Below are 26,557 nucleotides of genomic sequence, written 5' to 3'. Positions count from 1 at the left end.
GTTTTTTTTCCGATAAATCCTCGGGGCCCGTAAAGTCTAGTTACGCCACTGTTTAGGATATAATACGTATATAAGTTCACGCGATGCATCCTTCAGACAACTTTTTCTAGCTGTCTGAGGATTGTCATCACATAGGTGTAAATGAAACCGACCGAAAACCCACACACGTACGCACGTATACAAGTGTAATGATAAATGAAGAAGTAATTTTGGCAATAGCAAAATCTTACGTGCATAACTAATGAGGTTACTTTGAAATAATAACTAGGACGTAAGAAGAAAAACCTTATCAACTTTTTATATCATTGCCTACAGTTGGCCAACGTGTAAATATATGTATAGTGATAAAAACTGGTGGGTACGAATATTTTATTTGCCAAACGATCCAATCCTGCATATCGCGACTTATAATCCGTTGTCAAAAGGATTGGATGGGCGTTTTATATGTTATTTATGAATATTAACGGATGATTTTTTATGTTTAATATCAAAGGGTAAATAATGAATGTATAAACCGCTAATGAGAATAATAAATCATCGAAAGAAAACCCGGAAATAGGTAAAACGATTGGAATTTCAACATCATTTCTGTTGCTTTTCAAACGTATAATATTCACCAGTCTCGTAATTATTTTAATTTATTGCAACAAGTATGTGTAATACGATAATAATATTTTATAAATACGCCAGAAAATAATCTGACAATTTTTTCAAACTAATATGGCGCGATAATTTGACAAAGAAAAAAAAAACGTCAACGAAACACCAGGCAATAATAATGTCCAGTTATTTTCGTCGCGATTTGATTTATTCTTCACGGGAAATCATTAATATTATATCAATATTATAATCGCATGCTTTATAAGACGAGCGCATGCAAAATATAAATCGTGATTTACTATAATCGATAATTCAATTCAACGCGATTCAATTATCCGTATGTGATACGTATAACGAGCGTTTTATTCTATATTGACATTGCTTTTATACTGTGTTTTTTTTATTCAAACCCCGATCGCATCTCCGTAGGTGTTAATTTTTCCCACCGTAATGCAAAATAAAGATGTTCAGTGATAATAATCACAGTGTGCAATTAACTAACAATAAATATGAAATTTTACAACGCGAAATCGTTGTAAAGTCAATATGGATGAATATTTTGTAAGGATTTATTAACAATGAAGGAAGAAAAGACAAACAGAATGAGAAGACTGACGATGCAGATTATGAAAATAAAACCATAAAAAAAAAAAAAACAACGGTCAAAAGACTGTTTTAGTCAATTTTTTATCGCAATTGTTCAACAATTTCTGAACATTGGTTGGGCAGAAAATTAGCATTGAATTACACGGTAGGAAGTTTGTGTTTGCTTTTAAAAGTCCAGCCATATTATTACCATTTATCCTCCGGGGTTTAAAGATGCGTTTATCCTTCATCGGTATAATAATAATAATGAAGTTTTTCTAAAATCAGTGAATAAATGAGGAAACTGTGGTATTATTTTGTTACGTCCGACGTCCCGCCTCACGTTTCTCCCACCTTCCTCGACGCTTGTCTTTACCTACCATTCCCACACTCCATATCTTGTCATCCTATTTCCATCTTGGCTTACACCACTCGCTATCGCCCTTACCTTGCTATTTCGATCCCCCTCTACCCTGTATCCTCGCTCATTTTCTCATGCAAGAGACCCACTCTGATTCCAACGCTCTTACCTCTTGCATTCAACTCCAACTCCCGTTCCCCAAAACCATTGTCTCAACTACTCCTCATCGACTTCATTAAAATAAAAGTTATAATCATTCTGTAATTACTGTTCCTTCCTTTCCGTTCCCTGAACGAAAACGGCGACGACTAAGAACCTACAAAAATATCACCCGAACCAACATCATCGGGTGGGTACATGGACTGCCGTCCCCCTGTACCGTAACATTCTGGTGGCAGCGGTTTTGCCGTCGACCTACCCTTTGTTCAGTGCTTCGGAAAATCTACGCAAGAAAAGTATTAATACGCAAAACTTCCGATATCATATCAATAAGTGATAGCCACGTAGACAGTGTTCGCCGGCAAATCAAGTGCGTACCTGACAAATTCAGGACCCGCAACGAACTGTGCAACGAGTGGAAATATACGACGCAAGAAAAGTGTTAATACGCAAAACTCCCGATATCATATCAATAAGTGATAGCCACGTCAAGAGTGTTCGCCGGCAAATCAAGTGTGAACCTGACAAATTCAGAACCCGCAACGAACTAAATATACGGACGAAAGCCGATCTATACCACACATCACCTTTTGGAACCCAAAATTGTGATTAGCCCCCACCCGTTTCTGGACGCCTGCGACGCTGGAACAAGAATTTGGACCCAAGATTGGCATCACTCAGATACCTGGAACACCAAACCGAGACTCTTCAACACGCAACGGACTTCCCCGCCTACACCCTCCTCTTGCCGTCGGACGACGTGCATCACATCTTCAAGTCTCACCTGCCTTCAGCCGCCTACAACCATGCTGTACCTTGCGTTTGTGTTCATCTTTGCTCTGTAAGTTTGTTGTAATCCTTAGTAATAAGTTGATATTTCATCCCCGTACCCATTGCCCATCTACGAAAATCGATATGGCACCAACTAATGAGACCGGTCCATCTTTTTGGTCAGTAAAAGACGTCTTACCGACGATCCCTGCATTCGATGGCAACAACATGCCTTTTGACCAATTTGTGGAACAATTGCGCCACGTGGAAACCCTCATTAGAGCTTCAGACAAAATGACCCTTGCTAAATTTGCACAATCAAAAATTACCGGCCCCGCTTCCCAATATTTAGTAGGCATTAATTGCAACGACGTCGAAGACCTTATAACGGCCCTCAGCCGAGCATACCGTCCAGACATCCCCGTACGTCAATTATCAATTCAATTAGATAGAATTACCCAACAACCGCGTGAGCGTGTCATCGATTACTCATGCAGAATAAGAGTAATATCAAACGAAATAAGCAAAGCTATCGAAAAAAAATACCCGCCAGACATAGCAAGCGCTTTGCTAAATGACTTAAGAAAAGACACTGCTAGAACATTCATTAGAGGGCTTAGACCAGAATTAGAGTGGAGAATAGCTACCATCAGACCACTCCCTACCTTTGATATCGCCGTCAGCGTCGCCGAAAGCGAGGAGACCGAGTTAAATAACCGTCAAATGCAACGCTTTGCACAATATTGTACTCCTCTTACACCTATGTATCCCCCAATTTCCGTCTCTGCCTGCCAAAACGATACCCCTCCACCTCAGGTGTCCATAACCCCCTCCCTCATCCCCCCTCTAATGTCATTGCCCACACCTGGTTACGCGCATCAGCAAGCGCCCGGTATCGAACCCATGTCCTACGCCCAAGCGCTCGGTGCAAGCACCCTCGCACCTCCCGCAGATCGAACGAGGACCTCGCCGACTATTTGCCAATTCTGCAACCACCGAGGTCACCTGATCACGGAATGCCATCGCCTGCAAAATACAAGATACTGTACCAAATGTCGCAGAATGGGCCACTTTTACAATGAGTGCAACCAACCCAGCAGAAGCGACAAACTGTACTGCGATAACTGTAAGCGCAGAGGCCACACATCAGACCAATGTAGATTTCCCCCGCGTGATAACCAAAACCATGTAAGTTCGAATCAAGATTTAAACGGCAACACTGCCCGCGGGGAGAACGCGCCCGCGAGCTATGCAAACAACTAGCGTTCCGATCCACAAGACACATCTTAATAACAGCTTCAGCTGATCCCCCTTTAATTTCAATCGATACCCCTGAATTGACAAAGATCTCTAAATTTATTATCGACACCGGTGCAGACGTAAACTTAATCAAAGAAAGTTGTGTTAAGCCCTTCGTACGTCGCACCACAGACGAACGTTTGACATTGACTGGTATAACGGACGAAAAGACGGAAACCATCGCAAAAACGGAAATACGCTTTAATAACAACTCCCATACCTTTCACTTGGTCCCTGATTCATTCCCAGTCCCACATGACGGTATTTTAGGCCAACCCTTTTTACGAAAAGAGAAAGCAACTATCTCATTCAACTCAAACTCGGTAATGCTTGGATCCTCATTGCCAATCCACTTCAACAAAATCGAACAACCTCCTCCTGAAACCGCACGTGTTATCACAATACAGGCCCGCACCGCGAAGGTCATCCCGATAATAGTTGCAAACCCAGATATCAAAGTAGGCTACCTTAAACACATTAATTTAGGCAACAATGTTCTTTGTGGTGAAGCAATAGTTCGAAATCAGAACGGCATCGCTTATTCCTACGTGTTCAATTGCAACGAATCTGTCGTAGAGATAGCATCTCCAACGGCAACCCTGGAAGAATTCGACGAACCACTGAGCACAGCCATGCCCGAAATTAAGTCTACCCCGCCGAATAATTCTGACAAAAATAATGGACAAAAATCCCCCCTTCCTACCCAAACCACTTCTCATAATAATTCATTAATTCTTTCCACTAATAATCACATATCCCGTCCGCCCCATTACCCCCCCTCCAACCCCCGCCAGCTCACTGACCTCGCACATCGGCAACCTGAGCCCCGCATACCTGATAACAGTGCACCTCGTCGTGGCGCCGCAACAGTACTCTTAACTGACAGTAGGTCAGAGAGATTGGACACACTAAAGAATAGTGTGTGCCTCGATCATCTAAATGACACCGAAAAACAATCAACACTCGACCTGCTAACAGAATTTAACCATCTTTTCTATCTCCCGGGAGATAAATTAGGCCATACCAATCTAACCCATCACACTATCCCCACGACAGACGACACACCAATTCACACCAAACAATATCGTTTTCCAAAAATCCACAAAGATGAAATCGAATCCCAGGTCAATAAACTCCTTCGGCAAGACCTTATTAAACATTCCGCATCTCCTTATAATTCTCCGGTTTGGATCGTCCCCAAAAAACCCGATATTGACGGTAATAAACGATGGCGCATGGTGATCGACTACCGAAAGCTCAACGAAAAAACAATCGGCGACGCCTATCCAATGCCCGACATCACCGAAATTCTTGATCAACTCGGCTCAGCTAAATATTTCTCTACATTCGACCTTGCTTCCGGCTTTCATCAAATTCCCATGCACCCCGATCACAGTGCAAAAACTGCGTTTTCGACGCCCCGGGGTCACTATGAATTCTCCCGAATGCCCTTCGGACTAAAAAACGCCCCTGCCACGTTCCAAAGGCTCATGGATCAAGTCCTGCTAGGCTTACAAGGCAACGAGATGTTCGTATATTTGGATGACATAGTTATTTACGCTCGAAATTTACAAGAACATGAAATTAAATTCAGAAAATTGATGAAAAGACTAACTGAAGCCGGCTTGACTCTGCAGCCAGACAAATGCCAATTCCTGCGCAAAGAAGTCGTTTACCTTGGTCACCTTATCACTGAGTCAGGAGTTAGACCTGACCCCGGGAAGTTAGTAGCCGTGAAAGAATATCCCGTCCCGAAAAATCCCAAAAATGTTAAACAGTTCCTCGGTCTTTTGGGTTATTATCGCAGGTTTGTCCCAAATTTCGGAAAAATTGCAAAATGCCTCACTAACCTAACCAAGAAGGATACCCCTTTCATTTGGACATCCGAACACCAATCTGCCTTCGAAACCTTACGTGATTGTTTATGCAAAGAACCAATTCTCCAATACCCGGACTTCAGTAAGCCGTTTACGCTCACTACCGACGCGTCAAAATTCGCCATCGGTGCGGTTCTGAGTCAAGATAAGAACGGTGCCGACTTACCAGTAGCGTACGCATCCCGAGCACTCAAATCCGCTGAATTAAATTACTCGGTGCCCGATAAAGAATTTTTAGCCGCCTACTGGAGCATCAACCATTTTCGCCCCTACATCTACGGTCAGAAATTTACTTTAGTTACAGACCACGAGCCCCTCAAGTGGGTAAAAAGCGTTAAGAAGCCTAATTCTCGTTTATTACGATGGAGTCTAGAACTAGCAGAATACGATTTTGATACCAAACATAAATCGGGAAAAGCGAATGTCAACGCCGATGCTCTATCAAGAAACACGCCGCCTGACGTCGTACAAATCCTTCCTATAGATGCAAAACGCCCTCGTCCCACGACCGAATCCTCTGACAGCAAACCGAAAAAACGCACCAAAGAGACCCATCAGTACCCCCGACGCCCTCGACAGACCACAGACGAATCTACGAACCCGGCCCCGCTAAAATGCCCAAAAATCTCACAACCCACCTACCAAATGATATACCCCTCTGATTCTTCTGATCTCTCAGATGACGAATCCAGTGACAAAGAAACCGCAATGCCTTTTAAACCTCCCCCCTCCATCCCACCTCCGCACCCGGTTCATCCCTACCCGAAACGCCATCGAGAAACGAATTCCTCTACAAACCCTGGACCACGTAAGAGACCACACCTGAGCTACTTTTCGGACACTTCAACTAGCTCAGATGACCTACAAACCCCAGAGACGAACTCAGAAGTTGATGACATTAATTCGTCTACCGATTTACCTAGCTCCCCTCACATTCACAACCCCTCCTATAGCGATTTCCTTATAGAATGCGACACGTTCCCTCTTATGCGTAATAAATATATTAAAGAAATAAAAGCCGACCTACTACAGCAAAAAGATAATTTGGCTCACTGCATATCAGCTGATTGCCAAATGTCAAAAGGAATCGCGTCACAGCTAAGAGAACGTAAATTCATAAATCGCGAACAACTTAGAGAATTCAATCCGACTGTGACTGACGTTATTTCTACCACTCACGGACACCGAAAAATTTATAACCTAGTGACAAAGCCAAAGTACAATGACAAACCCTTACCACACGTTTTTTTTGATACCTTGGTCAACTTTAGGAAAACCTTGGAAGAAGATGGTGTAACATCTGTCTCAATCCCGTTAATAGGCTGCGGACTCGACAAACTAGAATGGAGCACGGTGCGCAAAATGATCCACTATATTTTCAAAGATTCAAAAATGAATATCAACGTTTGTCGCCTTGACCCTCCGCTTTCAACCCCCACACACCACGACGACACAACGGTGTCCGTTGATAACGCCTCACCTGACCCCATCCCTTCCACATCTGGTAACCCCGCTCCCTCTCTTCGTCCGCCGCGTAAGAAACCGCGACCTCCGACCAAATCAGTCGCACCTCTCGCGACCCCACCTCCCCTCCCAGCCACGAACGTCGTCATGCCCCCGCCTGTAGGACCCCCGCGTCGTGCTAAGAGACGCCCAACAGCTGTCCCCAGGCCAGCGAACTCTACTACTCACCCCCCTCCGCCTCCTCCCTCAGTACCCACACTGGCCTCTGATAACGACAACAGCTCCAACTCGCTCACGGATACCGAATACCATACATGCGCCCGACAATCCGAATCCGATATGGAAACCACACACCCTGACCATGACATTGATCCCAATGTCGACGACGATTTGACCGATACCTCCCACGATTTCACGAACTTTGTTGACAACTTGGACGACATACCGGTAGCTGACAATGTCAAAGACACCAATGATGGTCTTTTGATGCTCAAAACCAATTATGCACACTTTATATCAACAGACTGCTCTTGGACCAAAGGCATATCATCACAACTTGCCCACAATAATATCGTTGACCCAGATATAGTTATGACGCCCCGTCCACAGAAATTTGATATTATCGAATCCAAGCATAACAGCCGACAGATCTTTACTCTAGTACTAAAATCAAAAGAATCAGATAAAAGCAACCTATATGATATTTTTCAACTCTTGTCTAAACTGAAAACAGTCTTGACCGATTCAATTCCGAAATCCCTCGCTTTCCCAATAACGGACGATAGTTTAGGTGGACTCGATCCTCGTGTTATCCGAAAACTCTTATCTTACCTTTTCGCAGACTTACAAATTCAAATTACGCTTTGCCGCAACACGACTGTCACCCCAGACGAATGTTTACGTAAAGAAATAATTAAAGAATGCCACGAATCATTAATTGGCGGTCATCAAGGCGTCACAAAAATATACAACCGCATTAGACAAAAATATTTTTGGCCCCACATGAAAGAGCAAATCCAAGACTTTATAAGAACCTGTGAGAGTTGCCAAAAGAAAAAACTAGTAAGAGTAAAAACCAGGTTGCCGATGGTGATAACAGATACTCCTGCCGATGCATTCGACAAAGTAGCACTAGACATCGTTGGTCCTCTCCCCCTTACTAAATCAAACAACAAATACCTTTTGACGATACAATGCAACTTGACGAAATTTCTGGACGCCATCCCTTTACCCGACGCCACTGCCAAAACAATAGGTGCAGCATTCGCGAAAGAATACATTACACGTTACGGTGCCCCTCGAGCAATACTTACAGACCAAGGACAGAATTTCATGAGCACAGTCATTAAGCAACTTTGTAAACTCTTTAAAATAAAACAAATTCGAACTACAGCTTACCGCCCACAATCTAACGGATCGCTAGAACGCAGTCACCTTGTTCTCACCGAACACGTCAAGCATTACACGAATGCTGGTAAAGACTGGGATGAATACATCCGCTTTGCTATTTTCTGTTATAACACCGCGAAGCACGAAGGCACTAACTTCACTCCCCATCAGCTAATTTTCGGTTCCCATGCCAGACTTCCGACAGACGCGAACCCTGCCAGCGCTTACACCCGTTCCTACGATTCGTTCCTTCTAGATTTAATTTCCAACCTATCCAGCATACGAAAAAACGCCGCGGCTAACCTCATTTTAGCAAAGCACCGTTCCAAGACGTACTACGACCGTCGTACCAATAACCAAAATTTCGAAGCAGGCCAAAAGGTCTATCTACTAAACGAAACCCGATCTAAATTTGACGACCACTATAAAGGAGCATATACGATCAAGCGCATAATTGACGATATCAATGCCGAAATTTTCATCACCCCCCATAAGACCAAAATTGTCCATCTGAATAAACTCAAATTAGCACAGGAAGAAAGTGATTCAAATTAAACCACCTTTAGAAGTCAACAGCCGTATATTATCAATCTACCCGTAACTGCATCATATTCCGCCTCATGCCCTGAATGACGTGCTCAAACGCTCAGCCGATCTAAGCACACACTACCGTACTCAAAGTAACATGCATCGCCTCACCACCAGCCTCAGCTATGGCGGAATCGCCTTCGCGTCCCTCTCAGCAGTTTTCTTTTGCTACAAACTCTCATTATTTAGAAGAATCTCAAAAGTATACTCTTGCTGTAAACCCAGGCGAATACGCCACAACCTCGACTCACGTCATCCAAGACCGCAAATCCTTTCCCACCATGCCATTTCCCACCCTCACCTAGAAAATAGGTCATTCCCTAAGGACCTGTCTCCTCGCACTTCGTCGCTGCCCCGAGCTCATTCAGAAATTGAAATGATGGAAATGTCCAAGCTACGACAACACCCACGTAAACTGCCCCGCGATCAGAGCCTTGACGCTAGTTCCGACTCCCTCTTCATCTGGACAGACTAAGCCCTCTACTACATATTTATAAGAACATATCCATTGTTATGCCCAAATATCATTCAATAAAAATGTCTCAAATTACGCTATTATAATAACCGTATACACTATCTACAATTATACCCCTGACATTGTCATTTAACTTTGATTGTATCTATATTATCTACAATCAAAACCCTAAAAACTATAATTTAACTATAATCGTATATATACTATCTACAATTATACCCCTGACATTGTCATTTAACTTTGAGTGTATCTATATTATCTACAATCAAAACCCTAAAAAATTATAATTTAATTATAATTGTACCTTTATAATATGTAACTACTACACGCTTAAATTATAAGAACATACCAACTGTTACAAAAAAAAAAAAAAAACATTTCTGCTAAAAATGTATACTAACCCGCTTAAACGCGCATTAACCCTAGGCGCTATACTCTTTAAGGCAAACTATATTGTAATCTTTCGTAAGTGAGTCGATACATTACCCAAAAAATTCGGTTTTCCTTCGAACATTCGGCTCTGTACCCTCACCGAATGTTCTTCCCGAAGGGGGGGCGTGTTACGTCCGACGTCCCGCCTCACGTTTCTCCCACCTTCCTCGACGCTTGTCTTTACCTACCATTCCCACACTCCATATCTTGTCATCCTATTTCCATCTTGGCTTACACCACTCGCTATCGCCCTTACCTTGCTATTTCGATCCCCCTCTACCCTGTATCCTCGCTCATTTTCTCATGCAAGAGACCCACTCTGATTCCAACGCTCTTACCTCTTGCATTCAACTCCAACTCCCGTTCCCCAAAACCATTGTCTCAACTACTCCTCATCGACTTCATTAAAATAAAAGTTATAATCATTCTGTAATTACTGTTCCTTCCTTTCCGTTCCCTGAACGAAAACGGCGACGACTAAGAACCTACAAAAATATCACCCGAACCAACATCATCGGGTGGGTACATGGACTGCCGTCCCCCTGTACCGTAACAATTTTATAGAAAAAAATTGATAATTAATAAACAAAAAACTTCACTCAGAATTTTAAGTTCAAAATATTACACCTTACGACAGTTCAAAAGAAGTTGTACTGGTACATGTTTTTGTTTTGTATAAAAAAAATGTTGAAAAAACTTGCAGTTAAATTTTCCGCCCGCAAGAAGTTACTGCAATTATACGATCTTTTATAAATATCAAATCAACACGCACGTCTCCCCGTCATTAAGCTGGAATTGCAAACCAGACTTAATGAACTAAAGTAAGTCGAAGCCTGTTGAAGTGAGTTAGAATCCTCGATTGACGATTATATGTCGCATTCACGGTCATCGGTGCGGCTTAAAATAATCCATAAAACGTGCGCGCGCATTGCTATGTTCAGTAGTATATTTAATTCAGGAATCAGGTACGATAGAATATGTAAAATTCTTTGTTTAAACGCGTGATTAATTTCTTTATATAATTCTGATAACAGGGTAACCAAAAATTTTTGGTAAATAAAATTCCATTCAATTTCCATGTTTTTCCAGTACTTAAAACCTAATTTTCCCCGACATTTTCCCGGTTCTAGTAAGTTACTAAAACCCAAATCGTTCAGCTTATTATCTATATATTCGGTTAAGATTCAATTTAAATTGAAGTAAAAAAATAACGTAAAAAAAGTCAGTTCAAGCTAATTTGTTTGACTGATTACATCAAAAAATCAATTCCAATTCCCATGATAGAAAAATGACGTTTTCAGTTTTTTTCCATGACCAAATTAAAACCCCCCTGACAATTCCAGGTTTTTCGTCACCCCTTTTAAATCCCCTGACATTTCCAGTTTTTCCAGACTTTCCAGGAGTGTGGCCACCCTGAATAATACCTGCAGTATACCTAAACGACAGCAATTCACAAAGTTTCACGGGCCTCTAATCACATATTTTCCGTCCCTAGTTTGTAACTTTTTTCGTTTTCAATTCAATAAAATTCAAGTATACGTAATACACATTATAAGTTACGATTGATTAAAAATTCTGCCATTCGAGAAATATAGATCCGATTTAAGTGCGGTTTCGTCAAAGCGTTGTTAAAAGTTACGACAATCCTTGATTAGCACCCATAAAATACATTATAGGTATATTAATATAAAGACAGGCTGCTCGGTAGCTGATATAAATTTATACGCATGTATAATAATTCGATTACGAAAGTGAATTTCTGACGAGGTCGAGCCGCGTGATTACTTCCATATACCTACGCAGGTATACAGTAAATATATATATATATGGATACGTAAGTACCTTTTTATTGTATTCGAATTCGAAATTTTATTTGCTTATTAATTTTCAATCAAATTATCTAGTCAAAGATATTATTATTATTATTATTATCATTATTATTACTATTATTCAGGTCAGAAAACACTTGCGCAAATTTTTAAAGAAGATAATCAACTAAATTGAGTTTGAGAAATAGTAAGAAAAAAATTGCAATCATTTCGATACAGCCGCGCATGTATATATAAATTATGGTGTTATTTAATCAGGATTTTGCGCGTCGTTATAAGTTGCACTTACTGAGGTGCGTACATACCTTAATACTACTTTCTATGTAGTATAATAACTAAGCTGACTTTATATATATACACAGGGTGGGCCCAAATAGAAAAAACAAAAAAAAAAAAAAAAAAAAAAATCGGACCGATTTAAAACATGAATAAAACCCGAGTGCGTTGACAGATTTTCGAAAACTTTTTTTTCGCTCAAAATTAGAAGAACGAACCTTTCGTTTTGAGTTTGAAAATTGAAAAAATATTTCTCGCTTGCTGAGATACACGTTCTTGAAAAACCGGTTTTGAAGAAGTCTTTGGAAAGATGAAAAAAATCAATTATGACGAACGTTGAAGTTAATTTCCATCTTAAACTACCGATTTATTTTTGTTGAATTAGTGAGAAAAATACTGCAGACACTTGTGTTTTGCTCTTATGCTCTTTATTTTTTAAATTTAAAATTTGTTGAATAATTCATACGGTCAACGCGATCGAAAAAAAGGCTAATGAAGAGCGGAAATTGATGAAAAAGTTCAATGTGTCCATAATTTGCAGCTATTACTGCCAGAGCTCTTCTGCACCAAGGATACAAATAGGCTGTGTGGGTTTAAGTACCATTGACCAGTCTACGATTCTCCCCCACAAATGCAAATGCAATGTTCTACGTGATTTGCAAAAGTCTTGAAGTATCTTGCAAACGGTTGTCTTATCTACCTGGTGGCTGGTCGTTCCTGATTAAATTCGAATTGAATTCTGATTAACTGTTTACTTGAGGCTCAACAGCTTTGGTTCAGTTCTCGACATCGTTTAAAGCCGCCTGTTTTTTTTTTTATCATTTCCCGCAAACATAATTTAAACCTCATTGCGTGCATTTTGACTTTAATATTACAAGAAACGTTTTATCTTATGTGAATAGAATCTAAGAGAGAATCAAACGTCGAATAACAATTTCAGATGCAAATTAAGTTAAAGATTAACCCTCCTAAGGACTTATTCAAAAGTCGTTTTTCAAAAGCATGTATCTCATTGTCAGCAAGGAATGAAGGTTTGTCAGATTTTCAAATGCGAAACGAAAGGTTTATTCCTATAATTTCGAGCAAAGAAAAGTTTCGGAATATTGGATTTTATACGTGTTTTAAATTGGTCTGATTTTTTTTTTTTTTTTTTTTTTTTTTTTCATTTTTGGTCCCACCCTGTATATATAATATGAAACGACACGCCGCGTGATATTACCTCACACATACGATTTCTATTCATTATTCTTCTTCTTATTCATATTGTGATTGTGATTATCATCATAGTGCAGACAATTACTGCAGAATATATTTTTTTTTATATAGGTATATTAGGTATATTAAATTATAGTGTTATTATCATCATAGGCGCAGTAGTTTTCTTTCCAGTTTCTGTGGTTGTCATGATTATTATTATTATTGTTGTTGTTGCTGTTGTGATTATACATGACCCATCTCTGAATCGCAGAATTTACAGATTCTGGTCAAATTTATAAATGTTTAAACGAAAAAGAAGATTAGCCGTTCATTGATTAATTTTTCAACAATTTTTACTTGCACTAAAGTTAAACACGAAAATAGAAAAATTAATATAAATATTATTTTCTCTATCGATCTCTCTATTTTTTTATCCCCCGGTACCTCAATTCGTGAACATAAGATATAATCGTACAATCTCTACAAGTGCGCTGCGTATAATTTGTGAGTATAATACATTACGATACCTGAATAATCATAATATCTTATAGACATAAATAATTGTTAATACGAAAACCAGAAGCAAATCACGTTTTTATTGTATTATTACATACAAGCCAAGCTCAATTTTTTTTACTTGAAATAGAAGAAGAGAAAAGAAATAAATAAATGAATGTGGTTTTTACAAGTATTTTCAACTTGAAACACTTGCCTCAATATTATACATTCGTGTTACGTTAATTTTTAAGTAACTTTCTCAATTTCATTCAACTAAACTTCACCGTATTTTTTCGTTTTTTTTTTGTTTTCTTAATACCTTAATCAAAGATTTTTCATTTTTTATCATTATTATTCAAACATAAATGATGCTCGTTATATATATGTACTGAAAATTGCGTGATGTTGACCTGAAACTGTCCGTATAATATACATAATATATTATAATACATATCTAAACATGTTATACGCAACCGAATACATAACAGCCAACTCTCTCTCTCTCTCTTTCTCTCTTTCTCTCTCTCTCACTCTCTCCCCACCTTTGTGCTTCTTCCTCTTGTATTTTTACCGTTGTTACAAACAATGTCTCACGAATTAACTCCCTTAATGGATATTGTTATACGGACAAAAAATTACGATCGATATTACAAAGCGATGTAAACTATTTCTAAAAAAAAGTAAAACAAAAAACCATCAATTTACTTACCCTCAAAGTATGACACAGTTAATTATGTGGTGTTTTAAGTGTGGAAAATGAAAAAAACCAATTAAAGGATTAAAAATAAAAAATTACCAATTCTTCAGAGAAACAATAAACTCGCGCGGGGTGTATTTTTTTTTGCAGAATTTTTTCAGCACAGCACAGGGCGTAGATGTGCAATAGTAAACCATGTGTGCTGCGGACATATACGTATATGTATGTGTAATAAGCGGCGAACCTTGTTTCAGCACTTTCACTAAATATATGTTGTACTATACTCCGTGTCTATTGCTTTATATACGTTTCGTATTTATGCATTTGAACGAAGTACCTGTATAAAATGCACTGCGCGGCACCTTTTTTCGCGAAAAATTGTTATTTATTTTTTCGCAAATTTACTGTCTGTATAAATATGTATATATATATACATGAATTTCAGCAGAAGCGAATATTACTTTAAATTTCTATTACAGTTATAACAGTTCGACAAGCTATTGCAAAGCAACTCTCGTCAGCTCATACTTTCGGCTTGTGTTAAGGCTTGAGAATTTCACCTGTCCAGAACGACGAATCGTATGCCCTCCTCTCCCTCCCTCTTTTCACCTCCTACCTCTAACTTTTTATTCTTCTTTTTCATTTTATTCCCTTCTAGTTTCACAGGCGACGGATGAAAACGAGTTTTTGTCAATAATGGAAGATAAAAAAACGTCAAAAACCCTAACTTCTCCTCCTTTCAACTCCTTACCTCATTTTAAATTTGCGTAGCCATGATTAGTGGAATTTACCGTCAACGTTATACCAGGCGTGGTTTGTTTATTTATTTTTATTTTTTTGTATTGTAAACTAAAAAAGCTAATAACATGTGTGAGAGAGACAGAGAGAGGTAGGGAAGCATACAATTGCTTCATAAAATAATAGATAATGTAAAGGAAAATATGAAAAGATTTTCATCGAACGATTTAAATAAATGCATTATTATTATTATTATTATTATTATTATTATTATTTTTATTGCAGAATGTAATGAGTAAAGTGAATGTCTAAATAATATACTTCGGCATATTTTTTCGTTGGATCAATCGCACGAAAACTCAATGAAAATCGTTTTCGAAGTTTCACAAAGAGATTCGAATAATCAGATCTTTAAGATCGAAGTGATTTGCGATTTTGAACAAGGCTCATGATTTCGGAGGTAAAATTTCTTTCAACCTTAATACTATGTTCATTCATTATTTCGTACATTTGATGATACAAGTATTTATATATCTAAACCGCGAAGCCATTATCAAGTACAGCGAACTGAATTTTCTACCCCACGATTTGATACATAACGGGTTTAAAATAACGTCAAACTACTATACAAGTTGTTGTCTGTATTTTCTTTATATAGCCACCGACGAACCAGCTGGTATATAAATGATAGATAATCGATCGTAAATCCTTGGGCAATATTGCCTCTACGTGATTTAACCGATTGTGAAGCACTACACCAGTGCTTATACATTTGTAAATGTATATGATGCACATACATATATATATATATATGATATATGCGCAAACGCGCTTCTTCCTCTTCGTCACAACTCGCATAATATAAGTCACTAATCGATGCCTTGAAAAGGATACAAGTTTAATCAGTTGACGTCGAATTTAATATTTTCTGCAAATGATTTTACTCCACAGGAGTCAAGTGATATTCGTTTGACTCACGATCAACTAAATCCTATAGTCAAATGCAGTAAACACAATATTTATTTAATTCAACCAAATACTTGTGATAACTCGTTATAGAATTTAATCAAGCCGTTGAATGGACTAACAATTTATTAAAGACAAGACGGCGTGATTTCCTTGCGATAATGTGACTTTTGCATCAAGAAAATGTGTGATGTAATGACTAAAAATTTTATTCAACGCACCTCAGTAGTTTTCTTTTAAAAATTCGTAATTATTGTATCAAAAATAATTAAGCTTGTTCTAAATTATGATATTTTCTTCAGTCACAAGTTCAATGGTTGAAGCGGGTAATGAAATTTGTTGTTACAAAAATCTTAACTGCATTGACTATTCGTCAGAGTTATTCCAGCGTAAAAACCGTATTCCACGAATGATAACAATTTATAATTTTATTGACTCCAAATTTGATGGGATTTAGCCGGTATTTAACAGGTAAATCCTGAAAAGTTATCGTTGCAAATGTAGAAGCATAAGTTGAACATGTGTCAATAGTTTTTTTTTTATTTATCGAAAATGTCAATTTCGATCACTCGAAACTCGGTATCAAACTTTCTTCGTTTATAACAAGTTTGATGAAGAATTTATCTTACGTTATCCGTATCTAACTTACTATCCGACAACCACTATCCGGTTTTATAACTATTTACATGTTTCAAAGTATGTGGTGTTTCTTTTACCTTGTAAACAAATTATTACAATTAATTAAACCAGTTACGTCAAACAAGTTCCGGTTATACCAACGAAGTATGGGACTCAATCGATGTAAATTTTTCCTTGGCTATATATATATATATATATGGATTCATATATTTATTCTATTCAAAGTACATAATTATTCCTGTCAACGAACATGCGACTTGGAGGAAGAATAAATAAACTTTAAATGAAGTGATATTTAGTTGACTCAATTTCGGAAATATATCAAATCAATACTTCACTCAAGTCTTTTCTTAAATCAAGAAATCTGCGCGATTGAATCATTTTCACAAGTTAACTGAATCGAAGTCATCGTATTTTCAACAAATAAAAAATGCTAGATCAAAGTGAATGGACATCCACAAAATCCATTTCATTGGTTAAAAAATTCTTTCCCATCCGAATATTGACGCGGTAAAAAGCTCGCGTGATTTGCGTCGAAGCGCTGCGGCACTTTCAAACACATCCCCGTGCGCAAATATTTCATCCGCAATGCGCAATGTTTTCTTATGTGCGCGTGTGTATAGGTAGATAAACGGCCAGTATTCCCATATTACAATTCACATACAGTGGAGGGATATCCTTGACCTGAACCGATATACACTTATACGGATTCGCAGAGTTCGCACGAGGCTATTGATGATAATTGCATGCATAGTTCTTCATAGTATCATGTGCTTTGCGCAGTAGATTTTAGTCCTTTTTATTCCACTTCAACGTTATTATTAATTATGATTAATTACGACTTTATCGATCCCATGTATCTTTCAGTACAGATTTCAAAAGCTTTATACAAGATCGCTTTGTTTGTTCGGGGAAAAAAGACATGAAACCTAAAACCGATGTGGAGATATTTTTTAAATTATAATATCATACGTAATACAGTTTCGTTCAATACTAACTTCTTCCATAAATTTTATGACTTTTGTATTGCAAATTGAACCGATTCGAATTCCGAATGATTTTTCCTACCAAATGGGACCACTTCCTGTTAGTGAAATATGGAGGAGATTTGTCTCTTTCTACTCCATGAGTTGACAATTGATTGACTGACAAGTACACCATGCAAGTCGCAAACCAACAATAATTGTTTGCATCTAATTCCCGAAATTGCCGAGATGATCAGTCCAAGCCGGATGTTTGTTTGATTTTTTAACCACATAATTTGATAACAGAAGCAAATTAATCTTAAGGTTAGAGTGTGATTCAAACTTTTATTATAAAAGTTCTCTATCAGACTAACGTTTTTTTGGCTTATTTAATACTATTTTCAAAAATTTTATAACCAAAATATGAAGTACTTGTGACGGTTACATTCGAACAATATTCGCACGATTTTAACGACTATTTTGAGCGAGTGGTTGTTAAGAAATTCGCGAATATTAGTTACATCACTAATATATATATATATATATATATATATATATATATATATGTATATATATATATATATATATGCATTGAAATATTAATTGGCTTTCAGACTATTTTAAACACAAGGTCAATCTGTGTCATTAGGTTTTGATAGAAAATCGGAAATTACAAATGTCGGTAGGTTCACGTAATTCTAACGTCCGCGTCGCGTCCAAAATTGTTGATATGCTAGTTTGTAATGTATGCTTAGACCAAATGTGCTCTAGCCGGTTGATATTGGAACTTTATTATTCAAATGTATGCGGCATTTTTCAAGGTATCGATCAGGAGTAGAGGTTGAGATCGTAAATTTTTTTACGGAATTCTTTTCATATTCTATTCACTCCCATTTGAGATATGATTGAATTGAATATTTAAGTGATAAATACATGATATCCGAAGTTCGAAAAATTGTATGTGCATTCTTGTCTTTACTGGCTCGAAATATTAGAAAAAGAGATTTATAAAAAATATTAAAGTAACGAAACAGAGTAACTTGAGAAGATTTTCACCTGAAAAATGAATTATAAAAAACGAAGAAAAAATGCTAATAAATTCAAATGACACAGTATCAATCAAAGTTTCGTCTCATGTTGAGAATTTATACTTTATTTATAATTGCGTAACTGCGTATTTACGGGTTTCAACAAATTTCGTCTTAAATTATGATTACACCCTTAATTGCTGGAAAAAATCTTTCGAAATAATTGAACAAACAATTAAACAATTAAACAAAGATTTAAAAACTGTCACTGACGACAATCCAGCTTAATTGAATCCAGGCAATTTTCACTTGGTTTTAAAACGAATTCAGAACTCACAAATTTGAACTGAAAATCCTAATTTTTAATATTATTTTCGGAGTATTATATTAGAGATAGTGTTGCTACAATGCCACCCTTCATTCTGCAATTTAAATTGCGCCCGTATGTAGACAACCGGTATCGAATGCTCCATGTTTACCTTCATTTGTTATTTTAGTCAACTTTTTATTTTCGCATTTCGCCAGAGTAAACGGAAATGAATTATAAGATGAAAAAAAAAACAAGTCATTTTTACACATATTTCTAAATCGTTGTTTCTCTCTCGATAAGATGATCCGACGTCGATCCTTTACCGGCATAATCGTTACCTGTTTCGCGCGTCTTCTGCCTTACCGATTACGGCTCCTTACCGATTGTTTCTTCCTTACTGTCCTTAGCTCTTCGCTAGTATTTTCTTTCTTACCGACAATCACAGGTAGAAGTCTAATTTGTTTTCCAGATAAATTTCCTTCGTTACCATCAGTGTTATTAAATCTTTCCTGCGTATGATAATTTACCAAAGCAGTTACGTGTATGCAGACTGAACGTAAAATTCATTCAATGTTCTCTTCGCGTAAGATCACGAAATGTACCAAGGTTATTTGAAAGTATTATGGTTTTCGTCCTTTACTTTTAGGTAAAAATAAAAATAAAAATAATCACGATAAAAAAGGTCAGTAGGATGAAATAAAAATTTCAATAACAGGTTGTCGACTCATGAAAAGACAGAGAGAAAGAGCGAAAGAAGTGTATAAAAGAAAGAAAAGAGGAGAAACTGTAACCACCTAATTGCGCAGGCATCGTGACGCAGCGCAGACTGCAGCTGATTTATATTTCCCCCAATATTTTGCAATCCATCGCATACATGCTGTAATAACTTTTTTTTTTTTACGTAGCTGTGAATAATTAAACTACTCTTCGTTATAATTTTTTATGCATATGGTACCTCAGTATTCGAATTTTGCAATTTGAATATATTTTAACCGCACTTCAAATTGGTTCAATTACTTCGTATTGTTTTATTTTTTCGTCATAGAAAAATTGAATTTAGATCATCGGTGTAGGAAATTTATTCGACTATTTGCAATCCGTCATCTTACCGTCAAATGTAGACTATTATTTTCAACCGACGAAATAACGAAAGTGCTAAACAATTGTTATGTATTCTACTGCTACATTTATTTTATCATTTTCCATCTATCCGCCTGCAATGCGAAACTTTGTTACATTTGCAAATCTAACTTTGTTGCAACTTTGCAGACAGAATAATGAGAAAACAACCGCAGACGTGGGTCAAGCGAAATGTAAATAAAGTCCAGAATTCTCAAGTTCATCTGCATGGACAAGTATCATAAAATTTTCGTCGTGCATCAGCGGTGCCATATTTTTGGGTAAAAAACTTGAATTTCTATCAAAAAAAAATAAATCGTTGAAAATTACGATTACGTACAGTTTTCAGCCCATTTTTTCCCAAATATTTTCACCCTACGCTTTATTCTTTCTATGAATCAAAGAAACTGTTAAAAAATTCTAAAAATTTACATTTTACCGACTCGCATTAAGGAAAAATACATCGTCTGCGTTGATATTTCGTACGAAAGATAAAAATTCTCAAATTTTCATTCCCATTTTTATGTCATACTGTAATTTGAATTATGTAGCATCCAAAAGTATTACATGTATAGTGTAAACACATTCAACACACATTGAATGAAGGAATTATAATGGAAATCAATACTGTGCGTTCCGTTTTGAAATATTGAACAATTAGCAACATTTCTTTTCTTTCCTATTTTCGCGTTTGTTACAATCGCCTGACGTGAAAACCGGTTTAACGAAGTAAACCTAAGTGTGCGTGTATAAAATGGTAAAAGTGATGTCAGCGGTTTTGCCCTTTTTTCATCTGTATTTCGCCTCACATTATCTTCTATTTCGTATATATGTATATTGTATACGTTTTTCTTTTTCCTCTTTATTTTTCCTCTTTTGTTCAGCGTCATTCGCTGAGGAATGTCTCTCCAAACACCGCAAGATCATTGTCCAAAGAGGTTGCAGCAGTCTGCAGGATCAAATGCATTCCTACTCGACCAGCTTGAAACTTACATGTAATTATTCTCGCGTTCTTCGTATTCGCATAATTTACACCTGCAGCAATTATTGCAGCGTATTAATTGTAGAATCGGTACGACGTAACGATAAAGGCGCGTTTGCATGAATAACGCGTCTCCGCAGCGACGCACAGTTTTCAATTTCGCGAAGCCGGATTGAATGAAAATTTGAAAATTTAAAAACCGATAAACCTAAAGTCAGAATTATCGAACGGGAAATTATACATTCGATCCACTACATTTTTAGAAGAAAATCTTTCTCTTTCTTTGATATTGTCAAACTGTTTTTAACACTGGGTAATCGAAAAACATTTGCAATATTTTTTAAACTCTCATTTTTGCCGAAAATATACGTTCAAATGCTGAGTAAAATCGCTATAGAATTAAAAATTAAGGGGCACGTAATAATATGTTGTAATTTTCGGTGATAAAAATTGATCGACTCACTCTTGTGACAATATTTTCCATTCTTGTTCGCAGCATTGGATAATTTCGACGAATTAGCCGGCAATAAACGTTCCATGGAATTGGACCGAGTCAACGATATCCTGAAGCCCTTTCCCATGATGATAGTACAATATCTATATATGTATATATGAATTGCAGAAAAAATTATTAAGAGTGAAAAAAAGTAAGAAAAAACTAATAATTTTTCTAATCCTCGTCCTCTTTTTAATTCCAAAGCCAGTCACCAGATCGGTAAAATTTTTCACTATATCGTATAATTAACCGTTGATTATACACCGTGTACGATCGATATTTTAATGAAAACTAGAACAACGATCGGTGTACGATACTTGCTGTATAGAATAATAATAACAATAATTGCTGAGTGTAGAAAAGAATAAAGAAGAAGAAGAAAAAAAAAAACTTCTTCGTTCAACGCGCAGTCAGCAGTGCAATAATGCATTTATTTCATTGTACTCAAATCATTATACATATATGTATGCCCTATAATGATGTAGCCGTGGAATGTTTTTCTGGAATTGATTTTCATACACCCGTATCGTCCTAAATTTTTAGCGAATTCAATCATGTAATTAGGGGCCATTCATTAATTGCGTTAATTAATTCATCAAAGGACAATTTTAGCCATTTTTAACCCCTCCTGCCCCCATGTAAAAACACATAAGATTTCTTGGACTCTCCTTCCCACTTCTTACGTAAGATTTTACCTATAGTTTTCATTTACAAATTTTAAAGTGTGCAAATATGAACATATTTACAATTTTAAAAACTTATTAAGAAATAAAATTTCTCACAATAACAATATATAAATGAAATAGTATATTAAAAATGAAGAAATAGATCTTACAGTTTATGGAACGTCTGAATAGAAATTTTCTTTAGTTTTTGATACAGCCTTTTAATTTTCTAGGCGACTTTTGTTTTCTGAGACATTGCTGTACGGAAATTTTGACTCAATGGAAAATATTTATTATGCACATTCGAATTAGTAAAATATGACTTACCTATGACTTTTAACCCTCCCCCTCCCCCTTGGGACCCTTACGTAATTAATGTATGGCATAATTCTTGTGTGATTTTTTTTTTTAACACCCATTTAACGTTTCTGAAGACATGGAAATGAGAAAAAGGGTAAAAGAAGAAGAATACGAGGAAGACGAAATGTCGTGTAATTGACGGACACGAGTTTTCCTTGACACGGGAACATCCAGACAATTAATATAATTGGCATTAATACGTGATAAACATCTTTGATATTCATAAAAAGAAAGAAAGAAAAGTAAGATTTTGTAGATCAAATATCTCGTTTTTATTTTCGTCTATAACCTCACGTATCGAGATACGAGTGTCAATTTTACTATCGAATCGCTGTTAAATTTTATTCCAGATGCAAATGCCTCGCCTCCGAGTCATTGACCTCTTTATTTTTCACTTCATCCTTAGCAATCTCTCGTTCTTTGTCAGGAGGTTTCATCTCGCCGCGGCGCGGCGTCGTAACTTAACGAAACCGTTAAGATCCGCGTGCCGAAACGATTAAAAATCTGTTAGATAGACCAAAGAGAAAAAATGGCAAAAGAGATTAACGTTACTTTACATTAAAACTGACCCAAATTAAGAAACGAATGTATTTTATCCTGTAATGATTATCGGATTGAATTTGCAGTGCAAATTTTTTTACACAATTGAACCGTAAAATTATCTCTTATTATTAAGTATTGAAATTAGATTCCAATTGTTTTTTTGTAATCTGAACGCCGCGCTGCCGGTGAGAAAAGTTATCGCTTTTTGAAATTCTTCAAGGATTAAAAAAGAATCGAGCAAATATCTTCATGTAAGGTGGAATAATTGATATAGTTTCTACTGATCGAACTATTTTTTCTAACGCGAGCGATAATTTTCCAAAACAGAATAAAAAAACAAAAGAAGGTGAATCCTTCGACCTCTACATATAGCATAATATTTTACAAAGCTCTCAGTGAATTACAAAATGACTGTGAATCAATTATTTTCCAAACCCGTCGAATCATTTCATCGCATTTACATCATTGTACAGTAATTACTGAAAGTGTTCTGATCTGATCAAAGTATTTTTTTTTTTTCAAAATTTCAGATACAACCTAAAACACATCGTAACGAGATGAAATTTTTTCCCCCCCATTATTTACACGCTTTTTTCAAACTTTCCATGGATTCTTTTATTAGTTTTGTACTTATAATAAAATATATTATAGACGTTAAATTACGAGATAAATATATATATCGAAAAGAATAAAAGTGTTACGAAAAGTTGACTGAAACTTAAAAATTCTTGAATAATAATTCTGTGAATAATTCGAGGCTAACGGGTCAACCGATTCTACATCGACTTGTAAAACATCAATAATTCCCGAGGTGATCGCCTCTTCGGAGTCTTATATTGCATGCAACATATATATATATACATACATATATCGCTGTTTAACGCCAATCCTATGCGACATGTTTGTCATTTTGAATTCATCTTTCAAATACTCGATCGGCACTTCCAAGGTTTCTGAAAGAAGCCGTCCGTGTAAAGATTTTTCATGGTCATTTACAGAAACACTCAACAGGGTCACCAAATTAATTCAAATCGAATCAATGACAAGACTAAACGTTAAAAGAAATGGGGAATTTTTCTTTCCTGGCAACTTTGACAGGGCAGAAATTCTCTGAAGCGTTTTAATCCGTATGCAAATCATGGAGATTAAGGCACATCATCATGCTGACTCGACCAACGTAAAACACTGGTCACCGATTTGAATATCATCGGCGTTTCATTTTTTCCTATTCAAATAATCGTTTCGTTTAGGTGTTCCAAGTATAAAAACCGATCGAATTTTATCTAGAGTTTTATTCAGGTAATATTTACGACGTATGATTATAACTGGAATATAAACGCAATTTCAAAGGTTTAAAAAAAATCAATCGAAATGATTGAATGCCGTAGAAGCAATTTTCAAAAATAGTATAAACTTCATTCTTATGTATATATGAATTAGTTTAAGCGTTTTTTTTTTAAATTTCACATTCCCATTCTTGCATCACTAACGACAAGACTTCCACGATTTCGAAAGAATATAGTTACGTCACGAGTAATGAATCGATGAAAAAAATACTCGAAGGAACGAAAGCTCAACCTCATTTTAATATTCGACTAAAAACTAAAATACTGGAATTAACTCAATACAGGCAGACTATTTTCTTTCTCACTAATATTTAGACGATATCGATTGAAATTTTAGTAACTATAAAATTCCTTTGAAAATTCTTGAAATAAGAATCAAAGTATAAAAAATGATTTTTGGTTAAAATTCGGATACACGTTCGTTCACGCATATTTCGTATCAACGGTCTTGACTAATACTGTAAATTCCCAACTAAAGTTTGACCAATCTCAAAATAACAAACAACTTATATCAAAACGATGAAAATGAAAAGAAAACAACAATTTATAATAACAATATACTTCCGTATTTTCCGACAATATATAACATAAAGAAACGAAGCGACGATGTATTATTACAGCTCGGTATGCATGTTGTACCTTACATCACAATTATTATTTCCTTTCCCTTTCCCTTTCCCTTTCCCACCGTATTTTCCCCATCGCAAACTTGCTTTCCGTTCTACCGTATAGAATATATTATAACGCGCCGACATCGCAATCGTCATCGTCCTTCCTCGAGGGTGGCAATTAGTTGTTTGCTACATCTTTTACGAAATCTTACAACAATTAGTGCCCGGCACGCACCGTCAATAATCGATGTTATTTGAATGTTAAATCTCTCCCACCGCTCTTCAAATTCTCCAATCCGACGTCGAGTTTTTGAAAAAGAGTACATAAAACCTGCCCTTTTCCATCGAGATTCCATAAAATTACTGTGAACTTGATTCAACTATAGTTAAGGATGTACCTACGGGAGGTACAGTCAGGTCAAAAATGTATCGAATTAAAAACATGACAAAACTAAGTTGAACAGGTTTACTGAAGCTGATGACATTAAAACTGATTTAAGAAAGTGATCACTGTGTGATCCCGATCAGGACGTTTCGACACTGAATTTCAATTTTAAACACCTTTTTATTAACAACCTCAGAGAAATCGCATATTCCACTATTTTTCCACACAAAAATCCGTGTAATTAGTCTGATTCTACTAAAAAATACTTCATTTTATTCGTCAATAATTTCCCCCCAAATTGTCTGAGACAGATTCACTCTTAATTTCGTCGGTAGGTTAGAAAAAAATAAAAACAAACAACATTCGATAAATACAATCGTAAATCTGGTTATCGCTAATTAGATTCAGACAAAAGAAACGGATTTTATCGATGAAAACACAGTGGAATAATAATATTTCTATAACGTAGCTTAAACAACAAGGTGTTTATAGTTGAGTTTGAATAACTTTTACAATTAAATGTACTATAAATCAATACTTATAATTGAAATTTTTGTTTTTCAAACTGTTTTAACCCGACTGTAAAACCCATGCACCCTTAATTAACACCATATATCCACGTCTATACGGATATCACGATGCGTCACGTCGTCGTCTTCAAGAGCGATCGTAGCGAAGTGAGTTGAATTTTGCGTTTGTGTTGTTGCCCGTCTCTGCGTGTGTTGCAAGAGTCTCATTTCCCCCGGAGCATTTAGCTGCTGGAGCAAGTTTCTCGCGGCAAGGAGGCGGCGGCTTCCATACGCTTCGTTCAACCTGTTGCCTTGCAGTTTGCCCGGAGTTGGCGGCAGTTTGACTTGAGAATTTCTCTCCTCGCTCCAGAATTCGTTCATCGTCTAGAAATTTGTAG

At 36.7% G+C, this 26,557-nt stretch overlaps 1 protein-coding gene across 4 annotated transcripts in view; it reads right to left on the bottom strand.

Moving 5' to 3' along the window:
• Nucleotides 1-26,533, bottom strand: part of LOC124408977 (ABC transporter G family member 20-like) — a 42,968-nt gene extending 16,435 nt beyond the window's left edge. For 2 of the 4 annotated variants that reach the window (XM_046886347.1, XM_046886346.1), the window contains exon 1: nucleotides 21,708-21,840. In XM_046886347.1, coding sequence (XP_046742303.1) covers nucleotides 21,708-21,825 — 118 coding nt within the window. In that variant the 5' untranslated portion in view covers nucleotides 21,826-21,840. Of the gene's footprint in view, nucleotides 1-7,125; nucleotides 7,128-15,775; nucleotides 15,860-21,707; nucleotides 21,841-26,278 lie in introns of those variants that run through there. The other 2 variants (XM_046886349.1, XM_046886348.1) reach the window with 2 other exon arrangements.
• Between the last annotated feature and the right edge of the window lie 24 nt (nucleotides 26,534-26,557).

Source organism: Diprion similis, chromosome 8 (genome assembly GCF_021155765.1).
Source record: "Diprion similis isolate iyDipSimi1 chromosome 8, iyDipSimi1.1, whole genome shotgun sequence".
NCBI lineage: Eukaryota > Metazoa > Arthropoda > Insecta > Hymenoptera > Diprionidae > Diprion > Diprion similis.
This window is presented reverse-complemented; position numbering and strand designations above follow the sequence as displayed.